Source organism: Lissotriton vulgaris, chromosome 4_1 (assembly GCF_964263255.1).
Source record: "Lissotriton vulgaris chromosome 4_1, aLisVul1.2, whole genome shotgun sequence".
Taxonomy (NCBI): Eukaryota; Metazoa; Chordata; class Amphibia; order Caudata; family Salamandridae; genus Lissotriton; species Lissotriton vulgaris.
In genome coordinates, this window is record NC_141691.1 from 2,067,043,031 (window position 1) to 2,067,063,497 (window position 20,467).

Genomic DNA, 20,467 nt, shown 5'->3' on the forward strand with positions numbered 1-20,467 from the left:
CTTCTGAGCTCACTAAAACCTTTGTGCGCTTCTGAGCTCACTAAAACCTTTGTGCGCTTCTGAGCTCACTAAAACCTTTGTGCGCTTCTGAGCTCCCTGCAGCCTTGAGGCTCATCTGAGCCCCAGCCTGTGAGCTCCCTGTAGCCTAGGGGCCCCTCTGGGCCCCTACAGCCTCTAGTTACTTTGAGCCTTCCGCAGCCTCTGTGCTTATCTGAGCCCGTTGTTGCCTCAGTGCTCCTCTGAGCTCCCTGCAGCCTTGTGCTCCTCTGAGCTCCCTGCAACCTCCCTGCTCTCCTCAGGTTCCTGCAGTCTCTACTCCTCTGAGCCCTCTGCAGCCTCAATGCTCATCTGATCTCCCTGCAACGCCCTGCGGCCCCAGAGCTCCTCCGAGCCCCCTGCGGCCCCAGAGCTCCTCCGAGCCCCCTGCGGCCCCAGAGCTCCTCCGAGCCCCCTGCGGCCCCAGAGCTCCTCCGAGCCCCCTGCGGCCCCAGAGCTCCTCCGAGCCCCCTGCGGCCCCAGAGCTCCTCCGAGCCCCCTGCGGCCCCAGAGCTCCTCCGAGCCCCCTGCGGCCCCAGAGCTCCTCCGAGCCCCCTGCAGCCGGATCGGTGCTCCTCCGAGCCCCCCTGCAGCCGGATCGGTGCTCCTCCGAGCCCCCCTGCAGCCGGATCGGTGCTCCTCCGAGCCCCCCTGCAGCCGGATTGGTGCTCCGCCGAGCCCCCCTGCAGCCGGATTGGTGCTCCGTCGAGCCCCCCTGCAGCCGGATCGGTGCTCCGCCGAGCCCCCCTGCAGCCGGATCTGTGCTCCGCCGAGCCCCCCTGCAGCCGGATCGGTGCTCCGCCGAGCCCCCCTGCAGCCGGATCGGTGCTCCGCCGAGCCCCCCTGCAGCCGGATCGGTGCTCCGCCGAGCCCCCCTGCAGCCGGATCGGAGCTCCGCCGAGCCCCCCTGCAGCCGGATCGGTGCTCCGCCGAGCCCCCCTGCAGCCGGATCGGAGCTCCGCCGAGCCCCCCTGCAGCCGGATCGGAGCTCCGCCGAGCCCCCCTGCAGCCGGATCGGAGCTCCGCCGAGCCCCCCTGCAGCCGGATCGGTGCTCCGCCGAGCCCCCCTGCAGCCGGATCGGTGCTCCGCAGAGCCTCCTACAGCCCTAGGTCTCCTCTGAGGCCCCTACAGCCTCAGTGTCACTCTGAGGCCCCTACAGCCTGTGTCACTCTGAGGCCCCTACAGCCTGTGTCACTCTGAGGCCCCTACAGCCTCAGTGTCACTCTGAGGCCCCTACAGCCTCAGTGTCACTCTGAGGCCCCTACAGCCTCAGTGTCACTCTGAGGCCCCTACAGCCTCAGTGTCACTCTGAGCTCCCTGTAGCCTAAGTACTCCACTAAGCAGCCTGTAGCCCCTTCAGCATCTGTACTCTTCTGACCCCCCCCCCCCCCTGTCGGGCCAGTGTTCCTCTGTGCTCCTGCAGCCTCCGTGGTCCTCTGACCTCCCAGCTGCCTTAGTGCTTCTCTGAGGCCCCTACTGCCCCAGTGGTCCTCTGACCTCCCAGCTGCCTTAGTGCTCCTCTGAGGCCCCTACTGCCCCAGTGGTCCTCTGACCTCCCAGCATCCTTAGTGCTCCTCTGAGGCCCCTACTGCCCCAGTGCTTTTCTGAGCCCTTGCAGCCATAGTGATCCTCTAAGCCCCAGCAGCCCTAAATCTCCTCTTAGCCCTCTGCAGCTTCATTGCTCCTCTGAGCTCCTGCAGCTACTTTGGTCTGTACCACCACTGCCTCAGTGTTCAACTGAGCTCTTGCTGCCTCAGTTCTCCTCTGAGGTCTCTGCAGCCTCAGCACTCCTCTGAGCTACTCTCTGCAGCCTCAGCGCTCCTCTGAGCTACTCTCTGCAGCCTCAGCGCTCCTCTGAGCCCCTGCAGCATCAGTGCACCTCTGAGCCCCTGCAGCATCAGTGCACCTCTGAGCCCCTGCAGCATCAGTGCTCCTCTGAGCCCTCAGAGGGGCACTGAGGCTAGGCGGAGTTCAGAGGAGTACTGAGGCTAGGGGGAGTTCAGAGGAGTACTGAGGCTAGGGGGAGTTCAGAGGAGCGCCGAGGCTAGGGTGGGCTCAGAGGAGCGCCGGGGCTGCAGTGGGCTCAGAGGAGCGCCGGGGCTGCAGTGGGCAGTGGGCTCAGAGGAGCACCAAGGCTGCAGAGGGCTTAGAGGAGCAGTGAGTCTGCAGGGAGATCAGATGAGTACTGAGGCTGTGGGAAGCTCAGAGGGGCACAGAGGTTGCTGGGATCTCACAGAACCAATGAGGTTACAGGGGTTAAGTGGACCACTGAGGCAGCATGGATCTCAGAGGAGCACGGGCTGGAGGGAGCTTTGGGGAGCACTGAGGCTGCAGTGCTCAGACGTACAGATGGTGCAGTGGGCTGAGAGGATTACTGTGGCTCAGGGATGCACCAAGGCTGCAAAGGCTCAGAGGTACAGAAGCTTCAGGGGGCTCAATGGTGCAATGAGGCTGCAGGGAGCTCAGGGGAGCACTGGGACTGCAGAGGGCTCAGAGCAGCACAGAGGCTTAGAGTTTCAACCAAAAATATATCAGCTGTGTCTCAATATAGAGTATTTCAGACTGCTGGAGTCTGCACAGGGCACACATTTCCATTCCACATGTAAACAACAATTTGGATGAAAAGTTTACAATGTCATCACTGCCAAGCCAAACAAAAGCAGTGTGCACTAATGTAATATATTTCATAGACATTGGTATGTAAAAAAATCAGTCATTTTTAACAATTTAACCCAAAAACACTTTTTGAATCGTAATGACAATGTGCAAAAAAATTACATTTTATCTATTTAAATGTTTTTTCTGGCTCAGCGGTTTGAAATCTTTACTGAGCCAACTTTCCTTTATGGAAGGTACTCTTTACAGAAAACATTCAATGGGTGGTAGTAAAACAAGGATTTGGAAGGCCTGCACTAGATGGCTGTGGATGCACGTCTGTTGCCTGCTACTTGGAAACTGGGCTGGAGTAGCAAAGGAGGTCAAGTGATGGCCATCCCGAGCTCTATCTACCACCTCTTGGCCCCCATGAACTCCATCTTTCATCATAGGCAGGTGTGGGAGCTGGGCGCTGCAGAATGTGAGCTGTGAACATAGTTTGAGGAGCAGGGGAGGGTAGCAACTTCTAAGGTATTCTTCTGCCTGCTAACGTGTGTCGTGTGTCTCGGCTGCTTGATGCGTGGTTCTCCACTCCAGCCTTGTCTGATGGAAGCTTTTAAATCTGCCTCAGTGCAGCACCTGTGAGAAGCTCACGTAGAGTGAGCGGGCCAGGCTGAGCTCCTGCCAGCCTAAATGCTCCTCTGAGCTCCCTGAAGCCCCAGCGCTCCTCTGAGCTCCCTGTAGCATCAGAAGAGCACTGAACAACCGAAATGCCAGGAGAGAAATTGGTTTATAGTTTCCTGGCCGAGCTGCATCATTTGAGGGTGGTTTCAAAAGAAGGATGACTTTGGCATATTTCCATAGGTCATGAGAGAGCTGGGGCATCACTGAGGGATGGGGCACCAACCCCACGTATGATTGTGGTTGGATATTACTGTGGCTAAAGATGAGGCATCACTAGAATGGGGTGAGGACCCCGATTGGGACTGCTGTAAGTCTCCCTCATACAAACATATGAATTGGTCACAGACAAGTGCATACAGTGTACTTCATCCTGTATTGTACCTGTGTAATCACTGTATGCATTCAGTGTTCTTTTTCTAATCATCTCACACTGTAAGGTACCTTTGAAATCACTTGTACATGTAGTGTTTACTTTAAATTGTATTGAATCTTAAAATGTCAACTTCAGAATAGGCCTGGTGTGGGTTAAAGAAATACAACCTGAAAAAACATTTCTGCCCCTTAATGGTTCAAGACTGAGCAAGGATATGCAAGCATTCTTGATTTGCAGATAAAGTGGCAGACGTTATCCTGGCTGCGCTCTACCTCTCTGCCAGGGCTGATTACCGGACACATTGTGTTTCTTGGTGTGCTGAGGAGGGCGATGATTTCTATACCCACCCATGCAGCTCAGGGCACATATCATGTCGGACCCTACATGGTTGTAGTTCTGAGCTCAACAACATAGAGAGCTTGGAAAGAATTATTGGTGTGTTGAAAATGTGTGCATAAAGAGTGAGGGACTTTGTGGCAAAATGGTTGTGCAGGAAACATATCAATGAAATGTTGTCTGGGGTTAGTCTAGGACCAGGTCTCTATTTTGCACTTCGAAAATCCCCACTCTACTAAGTTAACAACATTTAGACCAGGCAGGAGGGAGGTGGTCCGCCACTCCCCGTCATGCTCGGTCGTAGGGAGGTGACTCTTTGCTCAGCAGTCAATTCTGTGGTGAGCATGGTCAGTGGTTCCTGGCAGAGGTGGGTGTCACCCTCCCAGATCCCCAAACCTTTATCATGCCTCTTACCCCAGCTCCTATTCCCTTGGAACAGCACGGTCTGATGGTGGGGGTACACCAACAGGAAATGATTGCTGATGGGTGTCATTTGGCTTCCTAAGGGGTATAACCTACTTTGCAAGGCTGGAAAGGCTCTCATGGTCCTGGATTATTTTCTGGCGAGAGAAGGATGTTGTCTAACCTTCCTCACAGTACCAGGCCTTGCCTGTCTTGAATCCTCTGCGAGGTAGGGCTGCCTGTGTTGGGATCATAAATAATTCTTGGCTTTGTACTCCCCATGTATGCTTGCGTGATTTATGATTCACTGATGTGTGTTTACTAGTAGTTGGTTAGTAAATATGGAATATATATTCCTCCAGAGACCAGTTGTCTGTTTGTTCTCTGTTGGTTGTTTTATACTTCCTTACCCAGTTAGTCATTGAGAGACAAGAGGAGAAAGGTTTTATTGCAAAATTTCTATATGAATTTTTGAAATGGCATGACATGCCCTCACATCTCTGTTTTATGGAGAAAACTAACTTGCCTTAGGACATTGTGTGCCTGCAATGGTTTGAAACAACTCCTTGGATCTGAAATACTGCTAGTTTGTTCAGAGAAGTAATCCACTATTACTTGAATTGTGTAAGTTTACTTCACAAAGTCACTAAGATCCGAAAGCGGTTCCAGTGGTGCTTCCAGGGATATGGTATTTGGAGTCTTGAGTCAGTGGAGGGACGGTTCACACACACTACTAGTCCTAGAAGTTACTGATCAATCTTTGGTGTATTAGTGCTGCAGCTGGGCTAGCAACCAGTTAAATGACATGTTAAGGTTTATTTTTCAAAACTGAACAGTCTCATCAGTTCTGATCTGATTGACAGAGGCACCAACTGGATCAACTAGTTCACCAGATGCATTCAGATAAATGTACTTTACGTTTATGCTCTAACTACGACAATAAACCTTAATATCTCAAGTGCGACCCCTGTGCTTTTCTCCTCTGCCCTTCTCTTCAAAATCACTGCTTCCTCATCCAGCTTCTCTGTCTTTTATAGTCCCTTTGATTTCATTCCCATCCTCACCAATTTGTTTCTTATTCACAGAATCAAAGAACCTGAAAAAGAGACATGCAGCACCCCAGCGCCAGATGATGAAGCGTATCAGTGTGTAAAGTTTGACAAAATCCTCTGCTCTAGGTTGGACCTGGATACACACCTTACGAGATATGTATATGTATATGTATATGTATATGTATATGTATATATATATATGTATATGTGTGTGTGTGTTCAAGAGAGAAACACAGACCTTGTGTGTGAAAAAAACTCATGCAAAGCTCAACTTTATGGACCGTTTTAAAATATGCACACCAGAGATCATCTCTTTGAGTATACCAAGTGTGAAAACCTTTGCTTCACTCGGACTCCCACAAATGTAATTCTAATGTGTAATTAGAGCAGTTAATCTGAATATCCTGAGGATAGGTCATACCAGTGTAAGGAGTGTGAGAAAAGCATGACCCCAGAACATTTCTGTTGGAATATCATAGAATGCTTACTGGTGAGAAATTTACGCTGTAAGTGGAATGTGGGTAAACCTGCAATGATGGTTCTTCGCTGCACATGCATCAAATAGTTCTTTCTGAGGATAGGTCGTACCAGTGTACGGAATGTGGGAAAAGCTCCAGTGAACCAAAGAAGCTGTTGAGACCAGAGAGTCCATAAAGGTGATGAACGCTAGACTTGTCGAATGTGGGATTAGCTTCACTGAGAATGGTGCACTGGTAAAGCAACAGATAATCTGGGCTGGTGAAAAACCCTTTCAGTGTAATGCATGTGGGAAAAACTTCCCTGAGAAGAAATCATTGTTGTCATATAGTCCATACTTGTTAGAAACCATGTGACTGTACAGAAAGTGGAAAAAGATTAACTTATAACGGCAAACTGGTGAAGCATAAGATAAAGTTTACTAGTGAGGAACCCTTTCAGTGTACCGAATGTGCGAAAATCTTGGAGTATCATACAGTACATTCATCACAGTACCCGTACTGGTTAGAAGCCCTATCGCTGTACAGAATGTAAAAGTAAAAGTAAAGTCCACATTTGTAAAGCGCACAATCACCCGTAAGGGTCTCTAGGCGCTGGGGGCCGTCGGGAAGATTAAGCGAGCTATTGCCCAGAGTCACATGGTGCTGGGCTAACCTGCCGCCGGAGCCGGGGATCGAACCGTGGTCCCCAGATTCCAGCGTCAGTCGCCCTGGCCGCGGCGCCACACTGTAGGCAATGCTTCAGTGGGAACCGAACACTGTAGATGCATCGGCCAACCCATTCCGGCTATAATGTGAGAATTGCTTCGCTGCAAAGAGCACACTGTTGGTGCATCAGACTTCATAATGGGGAGAAACCCTATCCGTGAACAGAAAGCGGGAAAAGCTTTAATGTGAAGAGTACGCTGTTGAGCCATCAGAGAATCAATACTGTTGAGAAACCCCATCAGTGCATAGAATGTCAGAAAAGTTTTACTGTGAGAAGCAATTTGTTGTCGCATCAACAAATCCACACTGGTGAGAACCTTTTGGTGTACAGAAATCGGGAAAAGCTTTACTGAGAAGAGCACAATGTTGAGGCATCAGAGAATCCTCACTGGTGAGAGACCCTATCAGTGTACAGAATGCGGGAAAAGCTTTAATCTGAAGAGTAAGCTGTTGAAGCATCAGAGAATCCATACTGGTGAGAAACCATATCAGTGTACAGAATGCAGGAAAAGCTTTAGTGACAAGAGTAAGCTATTGAACCATAAGAGAACTCATACTGGTGAGAAACCCTATCAGTGTACAGAATGCGGGAAAAGCTTTATTCGGAAAAGCAGTTTGTTAGTACATCAGAGAATCCACACTGGTGAGAAACCCTATCAGTGTACAGAATGCGTGAAAAGCTTTACTTCGAAAGGCACACTGTTGAATCATCAGAGAATCCACACTGGCGAGAAACCATATCAGTGTACAGAATGCGGGAAAAGCTTTAATCTGAAGAGTAAGCTGTTGAAGCATCAGAGAATCCATACTGGTGAGAAACCATATCAGTGTACAGAATGCAGGAAAAGCTTTAGTGACAAGAGTAAGCTATTGAACCATAAGAGAACTCATACTGGTGAGAAACCCTATCAGTGTACAGAATGCGGGAAATGCTTTATTGAAAAGACCACACTGTTGAATCATCAGAGAATCCACACTGGTGAGAAACCCCATCATTGCACAGAATGCGGGATAAGCTTTATTCAGAAAAGCAATTTGTTAATGCATCAGAGAATCCACACTGGTGAGAAATCCTATCAGTGTACAGAATGCGAGAAAAGCTTTACGTTGAAAGACACACTGTTGAAACATCAGAGAATCCACACTGGTGAGAAACCCTATCAGTGTACAGAATGCAGGAAAAGCTTTGCGTTGAAAGGCACGCTGTTGAAACATCAGAGAATCCATACTGGCGAGAAACCATATCAGTGTACAGAATGCGGGAAAAGCTTTATTGAAAAGAGCACACTGTTGAAACATCAGCGAATCCACACTGGTGAGAAACCATATCAGTGTACAGAATGCGGGAAAAGCTTTACTAACAAGAGCACATTGTTGAGTCATCAGAAAATACATACTGGTGAGAAACCATATCAGTGTACAGAATGCGGGAAAAGCTTTAATCAGAAGAATGCTCTGCTTCAGCATCAGAGAATCCATGCTGGTGAGAAACCCTATTTGTGTACTAAATGTGGGGAAAGGTTCATTCCGAAGAGCTCACTGTTGAAGCATCAGAAAATACATACTGGTGAGAAACCCTTTCAGTGCACAGAATGCGGGAAAAGCTTTATTCGGAAGGGTTTGCTGTTGAATCATCATAGAATCCACACTGGTGAGAAACCCTATCAGTGTACAGAATGCGTTAAAAGCTTTACTGTGAAGGGTACGCTGTTGCGGCATCTGAGAATCCATACTGGTGAGAAACCCTTTCAGTGCACAGAATGTGGGAAAAGCTTTAATCGGAAGAGTACGCTGTTGAATCATCATCATAGAATCCATATTGGTGAGCAACCCTTTCAGTGTACAAAATGCGGGAACTGCTTTACTGCGAAAAGCAGTTTGACGCATCAGACAATACATACTGGTGAGAAACCATATCCATGTACAGAATGCGGGTAAAGCTTTACTATAAAAAGCAATTTGTTGAAACCTCACAGAATACACACTGGGGAGAAACCCTATCAGTGTACAGAATGCAGGAAAAGCTTTATGCAGAAGAATATGCTGTTGAGGCATCAGAGAATCCATACTGTTGAGAAACCGCATTGTTGTACTGAATGTGGGAAAGGCTTCACTAGGAAGAAAGCCCTCATAAGTCATCGAATAACCCACACTAGTGAGATACCGTATCCATGCACAGAATGTAGGAAAGTGTTACTGATAAGAAATCACTGTGAGACAATCCATAATGAGAGAAACCTTTTCTTTGTTTCGAATCTAGGAAAAACTTCACTCAGATACCCCCAATAAAGGCAATTCATTGTGACAAACATGAGGAAAGCTTCATAAGAATGCAGATATTGAAAAATAAGCAGAGAATCTGTTCATTGTAGAAAACTCATAGCCTAGAATGTGGAGTACTAGTGAAGCCAGGGGACATAAAATATACCAGCATTTGGGAGAGAATGGATACAAAAGTGAATCCAGAAGACAAATTCAAAAATACAATCAGTCCTCTTTTGCCTTACGTATTCTATTATTTGACAATTTCTTTATATTATAAACATTGCTGTATTGCCCTGCACAGGGGTTTGAGACTGGTAAATATAAATGTGTGCGGAATTGTTGAAATTATAAAGGTAAAGATCATCATCGCCATGGTGTCGGATCAAGAGTTTTTTTTTTTTAAAGTCTGTATCACCCCATTCATTCACTTTCTAAGATTGCATCGCAATGACAACTGTATGTCCTTTTTAAAAATACTACTTGTATCATAAATTCATATGCACACATGAAGACACACACCTGTGAAAATAAATATGCAATAAAACGTTATTTGCAACAACAAAGCAGGATTCAAAAATGTCTTATTGTGACAAAATGCCATGTTATAGCCTCAATGCAATGTGACTGACATGACTAATTCTCATGAAAAAACATCATGGCATATGGAGATCCCTAACATGTAATATGCTGTTTGTTATCATTGTTTTTCTTTTTAAAGACCTTATTATTTCATGAGTTGATGGAACAATATACTGTTTGGTTATTTGTAGTAAAAGAACAAAAGCAATGCTTTATTATGTAGTTAAGTGTGAGAGAGACACTTTTTGCAGGCTCCCCTGAATAATTTTTGTCCTACTGTTGCTGGGTTTAGTCCTGTGTAATGACTCTGTGTAGTGCCTATGGACCCTGCATTCGAGGCCATGGTGCATGTACTCTGACCCTTAAAAGTGTATGTTTGATTGGCTTATATCCAATTGGTATAAATTGGTCCTTAATGTATGACAACCAATGTACGCGAGGTCTATACATTAAGTGTCCCTCGTGGATTGCAACATTTATTGTGCCACCACGAGTGTGACGAGGTGTAACATCTCTCCCACACTGTCATCTTTTTAGGTTGTAAAACCATAAGATACACACATATTCTTCCTTGGCAGTGGAGCCCATGATACAGTTAACCCAAGTAAAATTAGATATATAATACACCAGGTTCAAATGGACAAGTATCACGTACTGAGAATTGTAAACACCAAGGAAATCGCTAAGATGCAACATTTCTATGTGTACTCATTTAAAAATCAAGTAAAAAGGATAAAACAGGAATGAAGTGCGAGTGCAATAATGACTAACAATGTCCAATTTAAAAAGATTTTGATAACTTTTAGAAGGAAGTTAAAAACAGGATCCTGGGGATTAAAGCACCCTCGATTCGTAAGGTTTTTACTACAGCTAGTCCCTGGCACAAGGAAAAGTGGACAGGAGCCTTCGCCTAATGGCCCAGAACCGGCAAAGGAATTTTGCAATGGCACAACTAAGGATGGTCTTGTATCCGATCGTAAAATCCGTAGTGCGTCAATATGGCTATGGGTCCCTAACTGTCTGCATAGTGGGACCAACCAATTCCTTCTTGGTCTGCCGTATGCTGGACATGCAAAGAAAACATGGCCCACAGTTTTTTTTGGTCGGGATCGTATGGGAATCCCTTGGGCTGGCTGATGTTGTTTAGCCAAAGGTTGGTAAAGGCATTGATGGGTAAGCAGCCAAACCCAGGCACTTTGAGGATATCAAAATATTTCTCAAGGTATTTTGAGGATTTTATGTCTAAGAAAACATCAGTTAAACAACCATGATGAATCCTCGAATAGGTGGTCTGTTCTACCCATAGCCAATATTGACGCTTTAGCTGGTCCTTTGAGTACCGTGGTAGAGGGCTAGCAGGCTCTTTAGGGAAGCCAATTGCTGCCCCAACAAAGTTAACATATTTTATCCACCCAATGTTTTTGTTCCTGTCTTGGGCGGACACTTCGTTAAAAGCAGCAACATAAGGGGCCAGGTAGTGACCAACCTATACCAAAAAAGCAAGGGTCGCAGACTCGCTTGGTCATGTATGGACCTAACTCCCAGGTCCAGTTTCAAAAGAAGGAGGAGGGTGCTTTGGGGCATGGCTGCAAGACTCCTAAGAAAGTTGTTTTCAACTGTTATTTTCTTGCTTCCACCAGCGACCCTTGACCCTGTCCACAGGTAGGTCGCCCTGGCCGCCACGTGGTCCTCCTCGTGCCGCTGACCGGCTGTTACTGCCGCCTGCCCCTGCAGCTGTTGTATCGTGAGTCCTCTGCCGTCCCCTTGCCTCCTCTGATCTTGGTCCCCTGCTTCTATCACTGCCTTGTTGCCTGTTGCCATCTGTTTTTTGGTACCACTCTCCCAACTGTGGTGCCCTTTCACACGATCTGCCTGCTGTGTCCTTTTGCTCGTTTTTGCATTTTAGTTGCCTTTTTAGCATTTCTGTTAGCTGTTGCACTTATTTGTACCACCTTTTTACTGTTGTCCCCTTTGTGCCCCCTTTCGCCCAATTTGCCTTCTGTGTCCCCTCCCCGTCTCCCGTTTTTCTTTCTGTGCCACTCCTCCCGCCGCTGCGTCCCTGTGGCCCCGCCCCCGCTGTCCCCATTCACCGCCCCGCTCCCGCCTCCCAGCTGCTTCTCCCTCTGTCCCTCATATGGATGCTGCGCAGCGGCAAGCCCGTCTGCGCCCGGACCGCGCCCAGCGCCAGAACCCCTGGCCCCCGCCGGAGCCAGGGCACTCGGCTGAGAAAAGACTCCGCCACCCTCAACACCGGACGAACACCCGCATGCTACCGAGCCACCCCGAAGCGAAACCACGGACCCTTCACCTGCCTAACCTGCAAATACACCTGCCTCCGAACCTGCAGACCACCCACCGGACCTAACAACAACCACCTCAAGTGCATCCTCTTCAACACACGCTCCGTCCACAAGCACGCCATCGAACTCTGGGACCTCCTCGACACAACAGCACCAGACGTCGCCTTCCTCACGGAAACCTGGATGAACGCCTCCTCAGCCACCGACATCGCCATAGCCATCCCGGACGGCTACAAGATCTCCCGGAAGGACTGCGTCAACCGAACCGGAGGAGGGATCGCCATCGTCCACAGGAACACCATCCACATCACGACCAACACCGAAGACACACTCTCCGCCGCCAAACACCTTCACTTCCAGATTCACACCGACCCCAAGACCACCCTTAGAGGAACGCTCATCTACAGACCTCCGGGCCCGCGCACACAATTCAGCAAAACCATCACCGACATTATCAGCCCGCACGCCCTAGCCTCATCAGAATACATCCTCCTAGGGGACCTGAACTTCCACCTGGAGAAAATCAGCGACAACAACAACAACAACAACACCACCACCACCCTGCTCGACAACCTCGGACTCAAGCAACTGGTGAACACCCCCACTCACCTCGCGGGCCACACGCTCGACCCCATCTTCTCCGCCAGCAACCACGTGTTCTTCAGCCACTCCACCGGACTACACTGGACCGACCACAGATGCAGCCACTTCACCTACAAAAAGAATACATCCCACCACCGCACGCAACAGATCCCCCGCAGATGCTGGAGCAAAATCACCACAGACCAGCTCCTCTCATCGCTGAGCCAGAACCCGCCAGCCGACACCACTGACACCAACGACGCAACCCACAACCTCGCACAGTGGATCACCAACTGCACCTACGACCTCGCCCCCCCTGAAGTACCCTACAGGCAAGACCGGCAACAGGAAAACCTCATGGTTCACAGACGCCCTCAAAGAAATCCTGCCGAGCCCTCAAAAACCTGGCGCCACAAATGGACAAAAAACATGGCAGCCCTCAAGATCGCCACCCGCGAACACCACCCGCTGATCCGCTCAACCAAAAGGTCATCATTCAAAGAGCAGCTAGACAGCAACACCCGCAACAGCAAGGAACTTTTCAGCATCGTCAAAGAGCTCTCCAACCCCAGCGCCAGCAACAACGACCCTCTGACCCATGCCCCCATCATATCTTCAACAAATCCGACTCCATCGCACCCCATCTCCGGAACGTCATAAACAACTCCCTCACATCCGCCACCTTCCCTGAGAGCTGGAAACATGCAGAAATTAACGCCCTTCTGAAAAAACCCACAGCGGACCCCAAAGACCTCAAGAACTTCCGCTCCATCTCTCTCCTTCCCTTCCCTTCCCGGCTAAAGTCATTGAGAAGACCGTCAACAAACAGCTGACTGCTTTCCTCGAGGCAAACAACTCGCTCGACCCATCCCAGTCCAGATTTTGAGCCAACCACAGCACCGAGACCGCCCTCATCGCAGCCACCGATGACATCAGGACCCTGATGGACAACGGAGAAACAACCGCTCTCATCCTCCTAGACCTCTCGGCAGCCTTCAATACCGTACGCCATCGCACCCTAATAACCCGCCTCTTCAACACTGGGATCCAACGAAAGGCCCTAGACTGGATCTTCTCGTTACTCTCCGACAGAACCCAGAGAGTCCACCTCCCTCCCTTTCGCTCAGCAGCCACTGAGATAATCTGTGGCGTACCCCAAGGCTACTCGCTCAGCCCAACCCTCTTCAATATCTACATGAGCCCTCGCCGCCATCGCACGCAAACACATCATCTCCTACGCCGACGACACCCACCTGATACTCTCCCTCACCAAAGACCCAGCCACCGCCAAAACCAACCTACAGTAAGGAATGAAAGACGTCGCAGAATGGAAGAAGCTCAGTCGCCTGAAGCTGAACTCAGACAAGCCTGAAGCTGAACTCAGACAAGACGGAGGTCCTCATCCGCGGACAATCCCCATCCGCCTGGGACGACTCCTGGTGGCCCACAGCGCTGGGCTAAGCGCCGATACCATCCAACCACGCACACAACCTGGGATTCATCCTGGACTCCTCGCTCACGATGACCAAGCAAGTCAACGCCTTCTCGTCCTCTTCCTTCAACACCCTGCGCATGCTCCGAAAAATCTTCAGGTGGATCCCCACCGAAACCAGGAAGACCGTCGCCCAGGCCCTCGTCACCAGCCGACTGGACTACGGAAACGCCCTTTACGCAGGAACCACTGCCAAACTGCAGACACAACTTCAACGTATACAGAACGCCTCCGCATGACTCATCCTCGACATCCCTTGCCACAGCCACATATCTGCCAACCTGAGAAACCTGCACTGGATCCCCGTCAGCAAGAGGATCACGTTCAGGCTCCTCACCCACGCACAGAAAGCGCTCCCCGGCATGGGCCCCAAATACCTCAACAGCCGCCTCTCGTTCTACACCCCCACACGCCAGCTCCACTCCACCAGCCTCGCCCTCGCCCCATGGATTTGTAGAACTACCACCGGAGGAAGATCGTTCTCCTACCTGGCAGCAAAACATGGAACTCCCTCCCAGCACACCTACGACTGACCCAGGACCATCTCACCTTAAGGAAACACCTCAAGGCCTGGCTATTCGAGCAGTAGCAGCACCCTACACCCCCACTTTTCAGCGCCTTGAGACCCTCACGGGTGAGTAACGCGCTCTAAAATGCCCTGATTGATTGAGACCCCACAGTTCTGCCCCATAAAGTACACTACTCACAACCTTTGCGCTATAGAGTTTAAGAGGTGGGGGCTATGGGCTTCGTATATGATAAGCAAATCTCGCACCGCAATGCCCCTGCAAGCTGAGAGAATTTTAGGGACGCCTTGTTCAACTGATTATTCCAGGTCATGTTATCGGAGACCACTATGCCCAAATATTCAAAGGAGCTAACCCTCTCCAAAGGGACATTATATAGGACCAGGTTCCGATTAAAGCATTTACAAGGGTTCATTATCATCAACTCGGTTTTGAGGGTTTTAATAACCAAGCCCCTCACATCACAGAAAGCCTTAAATTTGTCCAGGAGCTTCTGGAGACCCATAGGAGTTTTAGATACCAAAAGGGTATAAACAGCGAACAGCACTGTTATTGCAGGCTGGCAGAGCAGCTTTAAAACTGCTAATTCGATTTCAACCTGTGGCAAAGCCCAAACCTTCCTTGTTAATATTTGTGAGTCCCGTCTAAGGTAGGTCTAAAGAGCCTCAAAGGCAGGGTGCATTATGTTGAAGAGGAGGATATCGGTTGTGTTGCATGTCCTGACAGCAAAAACCCTGCATTGTCCTTTTCACTGTGTTAAGACTAGTACCCCCATTGGTTAGTAAAGGGTTACACACTGACAACTTAGTATGGCTAACTTCCAAATGGAGCTACTAAAGATAAAGCTTTAAGGTTTCAAAAGAATAGTTGTATTAAATCCAGCTGGATTCCAACGTTGAGTGCAATTTAACTATTTTATAAATGTCAATTTCAAGAAAGTTGTCACTTAGTTGCCCAAAAATATTCCAGTAACCGTCTTTGGTTGCACACAACTGTTGTCCTTGAGACGGGCTGCTGCCCTCTTGGGAAGAGGTGTGAACAACTTTCAGGAAGAGGAGTAAACGTCCTGCCCAGGGTAAGAGGTGTTATCTTCTGGCAGGATAGCCAGTAGGGGTGTGAGCGAGAAGATTAGTGTGACAGGGAAAACCAAGGTCGTGCGTTTTCTGCATTGCCCATCGTCATTTTAACTATGTTATCCTAATCTAGAAACAACGCAACCGGGGAATGGGGTTTAAGCACAATTGCACCTATCCTTAGTGCTGCCTTGTATAGTCCTATAGGTGCCACAGACCGGAGATTCAAAATCTCCTAAATCTCCCAGGACAGAAACTGTCCTTAATTTCAAATTTTACACAAATTGGTCCAATTTGTGTCAAATATGTTATCCTAACTGTACACGTTAAAGGGTGGTTTAATTTTGCACACGTTGCTACATAACACGCTTGCCTTTGTGCCACATTGTATTTTCACACAGAACCTGCACATGTTTTCGTATTTCATTTTCCTGGGATTTAGTCTTAACACACAAAATGGTCAAACAGTGCCCTTTGTTATTCTCTCGGGTCAGTCACTAGCATGTAGACCTATCAAGAGAATGCAGCTACTGTTTGTAAGCACACATATCTTGTCATATAACTGACAGGGGTGTGGAATTTAATGAAATATCTACTTGTCCATGGGGCAGGTTGCTTCATAAATCTACTTGTCCTGTAACAAAATCATTTATCCCTTTTATACCACGTAATATGGCCACAAATTATGAAAGCAATCTCATTATATAAGAGCTCTGAAATAGCCTCTTTGATTATGCCTGGGCTCCTTCCATAGTAGGGTTTGAATACTAGCAATTCCCATATGTTGCCATGTTTCCACAGATCTTCATACAGGGGCTGATGGTAATGGTAAGCAATAGGGTTGGACGCCCTTTTGAGTCTCTGTAACCCTACTAATTTGCATGCATTAAGGATTTTCGCCAACTCTTCTCTAATCTGTTCCCATACTGAGAAAGGTTGAAAATTTACTCCTGACAATGGCAGACAGAAAACTGCTTCCCGGGTTGGGAAGAAAGTGAACTTGCAAATCTACACCTGTATATTTGCTCATGCTAAAATTCATTTGACAAATATTTTCTAGATGTACTATTTCTTGGCTTACTTCTGTAAAGTCTTGAGAATTCATGAAAGTCGTATATCTACACTTAATGCAAAGACATGGGTGCACTTTTGAGACTTTATTTCATAATTGGGGCCCAAATTAGGTCTGGCGTTAAGCATGAAAGACCTTTTATGTTTATTACAGTTCTGTCTTTTTCTTTCTATCGGCTAGCTTCACTGAGTGACATCATTCTGCTCTTTCACAAGGAGCAAATAGACAGTCATTTTGTTCAGTGCCAGGAACTACTGTTGCAGTGTGTACTTTAAGAGACCAAAACCCTTTTTGCTTTTGCCAATGTTTGTAATAATGGAGAAGGCCCAGCAGCTCCCACACCAGGAATGTTGTACAAAAACCATGCGAAGTCACGCATTGACAAAACCAAAAGGCTTAAAAATGCTTGTTTATTTTTACATTTCCCATAATCTTATTGAAACAGGTTACATTGACTTTCCATTATGAATATTTTTGGGAAATACTGGCCCACATCAACATTTTACTAAATGTTGCTGCAAAGAAATGGTAGCTACAATTTTACAGTGGTTTAGCAAATGTTTTTGCATTTTTTGTGAACATTTTATATGGAAACCAAAGCAGCAGCATCATCAATCTTGCTTTCCAGCTTCTTCAAATATTTGCATCTAATCAGAGAGCATTATACATAGCCTCATATTGCTAAACAATGTAATGTGTGTACACCTTTTTATACAGGAACCACTGTCAGTAGTGCAGTCTGATCTTACAACATTTACTTAGAGCGCTCACCTTAATAATAAATGATTCGCATTAATGAACCATAAATACAAGTGTGAACAGCAATACAACATGGACACAAATATTACCTTAACTGCAGGCAATGTCTTTCCCTCATACATAATGTGGTACTGTAAACTGGCAGCCAAAGGGTTCCTGATCCAGGGGATTGGGCCTACTTGTCCCAAGGACAAAATACACAAGAAAACTTGTTGCCCTTAACCCTAAACAATATGTCATGCGTGTCGGGCTATAGGAATTCCACATCCCTGACTGATATCAGGAGTTATGAAAAAAACCCACACTGAGTCAAGGTCCTAAAGCAAGAGTGATGCATCAGCTGAGATGTAAAACATCCACCTATGTATGCTATGGTACGGGGTCCACCACAAATCTCAGAGATCTATAATATATAATCATTTCGCTTCAGTAGAAAGGGGGGGGTATTAGGCTAAGCAGTCTTATAACATGACAGGGCTTTTTATGGTATATGGTTTGTTAACCACACTAATGCTATTTTGGTATGCATTTGTTGTCTAATTGTGGTGCACATACTACATCTTGGAGCACAATAGTTTTTATAAATATTGTAAACTTCCTTTGTGTCTCTTGTTTATCTTATTGTTGACCAGTATGAAGCTGAGAGCGAAAGGGTTGGTCCTGTTATCGCAATCCATGAGAGGGTCAAGAGTGTTGTGTTCTGGGATGCCGACTCATTCATTTCTCTGGGTAGGGGGGGGGGGGGGCAAGTAAGGAACTGTAGGTAGTCGGCCTCAGGCTCATAGATACTGAGGTAGTCGCGCTCAGGCTCATAGATACTGAGGTGGTATGGTGACTCGGTCCCTACATGATGATATTCTGTGGTTCCAAGCATAGTTCTGTTCCTGAGCAGTATCCATGCAACATAGCGCCGCCAAAGGTTTGGTCAGGTATTTATTTGTGGGAACTTTGAGTCGTTCTTGTGCTTATCCACAATACCCTTGCACCTTCTACCGGAGTCATCTGTGGTGTTAGGGATTAATCCTACACAGATTTTAGGGAACAACTAGTTATGTTGGTTTTTCAAGCTTGACTATTAAAAGGTTACAACCCAGTTTGTGTTCCACTTTGAATCTATTTCTAGCTAATTGTGGCGCACCCTACTGCTTTTACAAAGAAGTTCTGACCAGCAGTCTATGCACATTTAACACAACATGAAATCCCTAATGTGGGAACTCCTATAATAGCGTTAGGTTTATAAACTTGTAATTGAATTTTATGTTAGGTACATAAATGAACTATGAAAACAAAAAACTGTTTATTAACTGTACCCCTCACCCGCCCACCCCTTTTGAAGAGTCCACCCCAACAACCCCCTTCACTCCCAGCACCGGCCCTTTCTCATAAAGTTCACCATTGCACTATAATATTCCACCTGCATTGGTTTCCTAAGTCTTAGTATTCGTAAATACGTGGGGCATGTGAGTTCCTTTAATTCAGTTGAGAGCATCTCTATAAATGGCTTCCAAAGTTTGGAAAAATAAGTCCCCCTTGTTATCCAAAGACTGGGCTATCCGTTCCATTCCTGTGATAGGCCATATGCGATGCAGCCGGCCTGTATGGTTTGGAAGTCTATCTGTACCCCACAATGCCAAAATATTCTGTAGAGCCGCACCTAGGGCAAGGCCTATCTGTCTGGCTTTCTAAGATTTAAGCAGAAACATAAGATCATTAGGAATGCCCAGCCGAACATAGCTCGGAAAGTGGGAAAGCGCTTTTCTATATCGTTCAGGACCTGCGTCCAATATTCAGATAATTTTGGGCAGTCCCACAGGAAATGAGCAAAGGTTCCCTGAGCCCCACACCCCCTCCAACATAAAGGGACCCGTGCAGGGTTTCCACAATGTAATCTGATTGGTGTGAGGTACCAATAGGTAGTTATTTTTGTGGCTCTTTCTATACCTGCTATATTTCTAGCTGTGTGCCTAGTTCTAGAGTATGTTTTCCCACTCGTGCAATGTGAGTTCCGTACCCAGTTCAGTTTCCCATTGCCTCTGGCCAGGGGATATGATGGTTGGGAGAGGGGGCCTTAAGTGGTTATATAGTTCTGTGATAAGGCGAGAATCAGATGACTTGGACAGAAGCCACTTCTCAAATGACGTCAGATGGCATTGTGCTTGAGGATGTATCTTTGGTTGCATCACCCAATGCCTAATTTGTTGATACCTAAATCTCTCGGTTTCTATGCGGGTCTACCCGTTGACCAAAGTCCTTGAATGTCAGGGGACCAGATTCATCAAAGAAGTGCCCAATGGATCGACTACCCTCTCGTGTCCACCAGTGGAAAGTTTTGATATGTAACCCATGAGTAAAATCTAAATATTCTGCTATGGGTGACAGAGGAGTTGGGAACGTCGTTAACATCTTTCTCTCAGCCACTTTATCCCAAGCCCCCAGAGCTGTCTGCGTGACCAATGAAAGGTAGAGATTCCTGGGACAGTTCCGTTTCGTGAGGAAGGGGATCTTCCACAAGGATGTTTTGGTCAGGGCCCTATCCATGAACAGCCAGTGCTTTTCAGATTCATACGGGGACCATCCACCAAGGGCCTGATCTGCACTGCCCAATATTAGTTTTGTAGATTCAGAATCCCGAGGCCCCCTCCCCTAGGGGGGTATAACAAATCTCGGTGTAGGCAGATTTTCTTGTCGGCCCAAATAAAGTGCTCTAATTCACATTGTAATGTAAGTATGGTAGCCGGAGGGGATCTAACGGCATGGTCTGGAAAATAAATTGGAATAAGATTGTCCTCTTGATTACTGCTATTCAGCCCAGCCAGGATAGGGTATATGATTTCCAACGGCTAAAAGAGGTTCGTATTTTCTTCAGGGCTATGTAATTCAGTGATACTGTTTATTTCGGGGAACCGGCTGATTGTATCCCCAGGTAGGGAATTGCGTCTGGTGCCAATTGGATAGGGTATGCTGCTTGTAGGTCTGCTGGCGTGGATGCTTTAATGGGTAGGCTAAGAGCCTGCAGTTTCTGAATATCAATTCTTAACCCTGCAGCTTGAGAAAATTCCTTCAACTCAGCTAAAAAGGCTGTGAGTAATACCACCGGGACCTCCAGAGACGCTATGACATCATCTGCATACAAACGTAGGGTGTGCCTGTCTCGC

General features: G+C 47.5%; 1 protein-coding gene across 4 annotated transcripts in view; it reads left to right on the forward strand.

Annotated features, from left to right (window-relative positions):
- Positions 1-9,491, forward strand: part of LOC147725010 (uncharacterized) — a 45,871-nt gene extending 36,380 nt beyond the window's left edge. For 3 of the 4 annotated variants that reach the window (XM_086966478.1, XM_086966476.1, XM_086966475.1), the window contains one exon: positions 5,513-9,491. In XM_086966478.1, coding sequence (XP_086822604.1) covers positions 7,027-8,601 — 1,575 coding nt within the window. In that variant the 5' untranslated portion in view covers positions 5,513-7,026 and the 3' untranslated portion in view covers positions 8,602-9,491. The remainder of the gene's footprint in view (positions 1-5,512) is intronic. The other variant, XR_015309950.1, reaches the window with a different exon arrangement.
- The last annotated feature ends 10,976 nt before the right edge of the window (positions 9,492-20,467 follow it).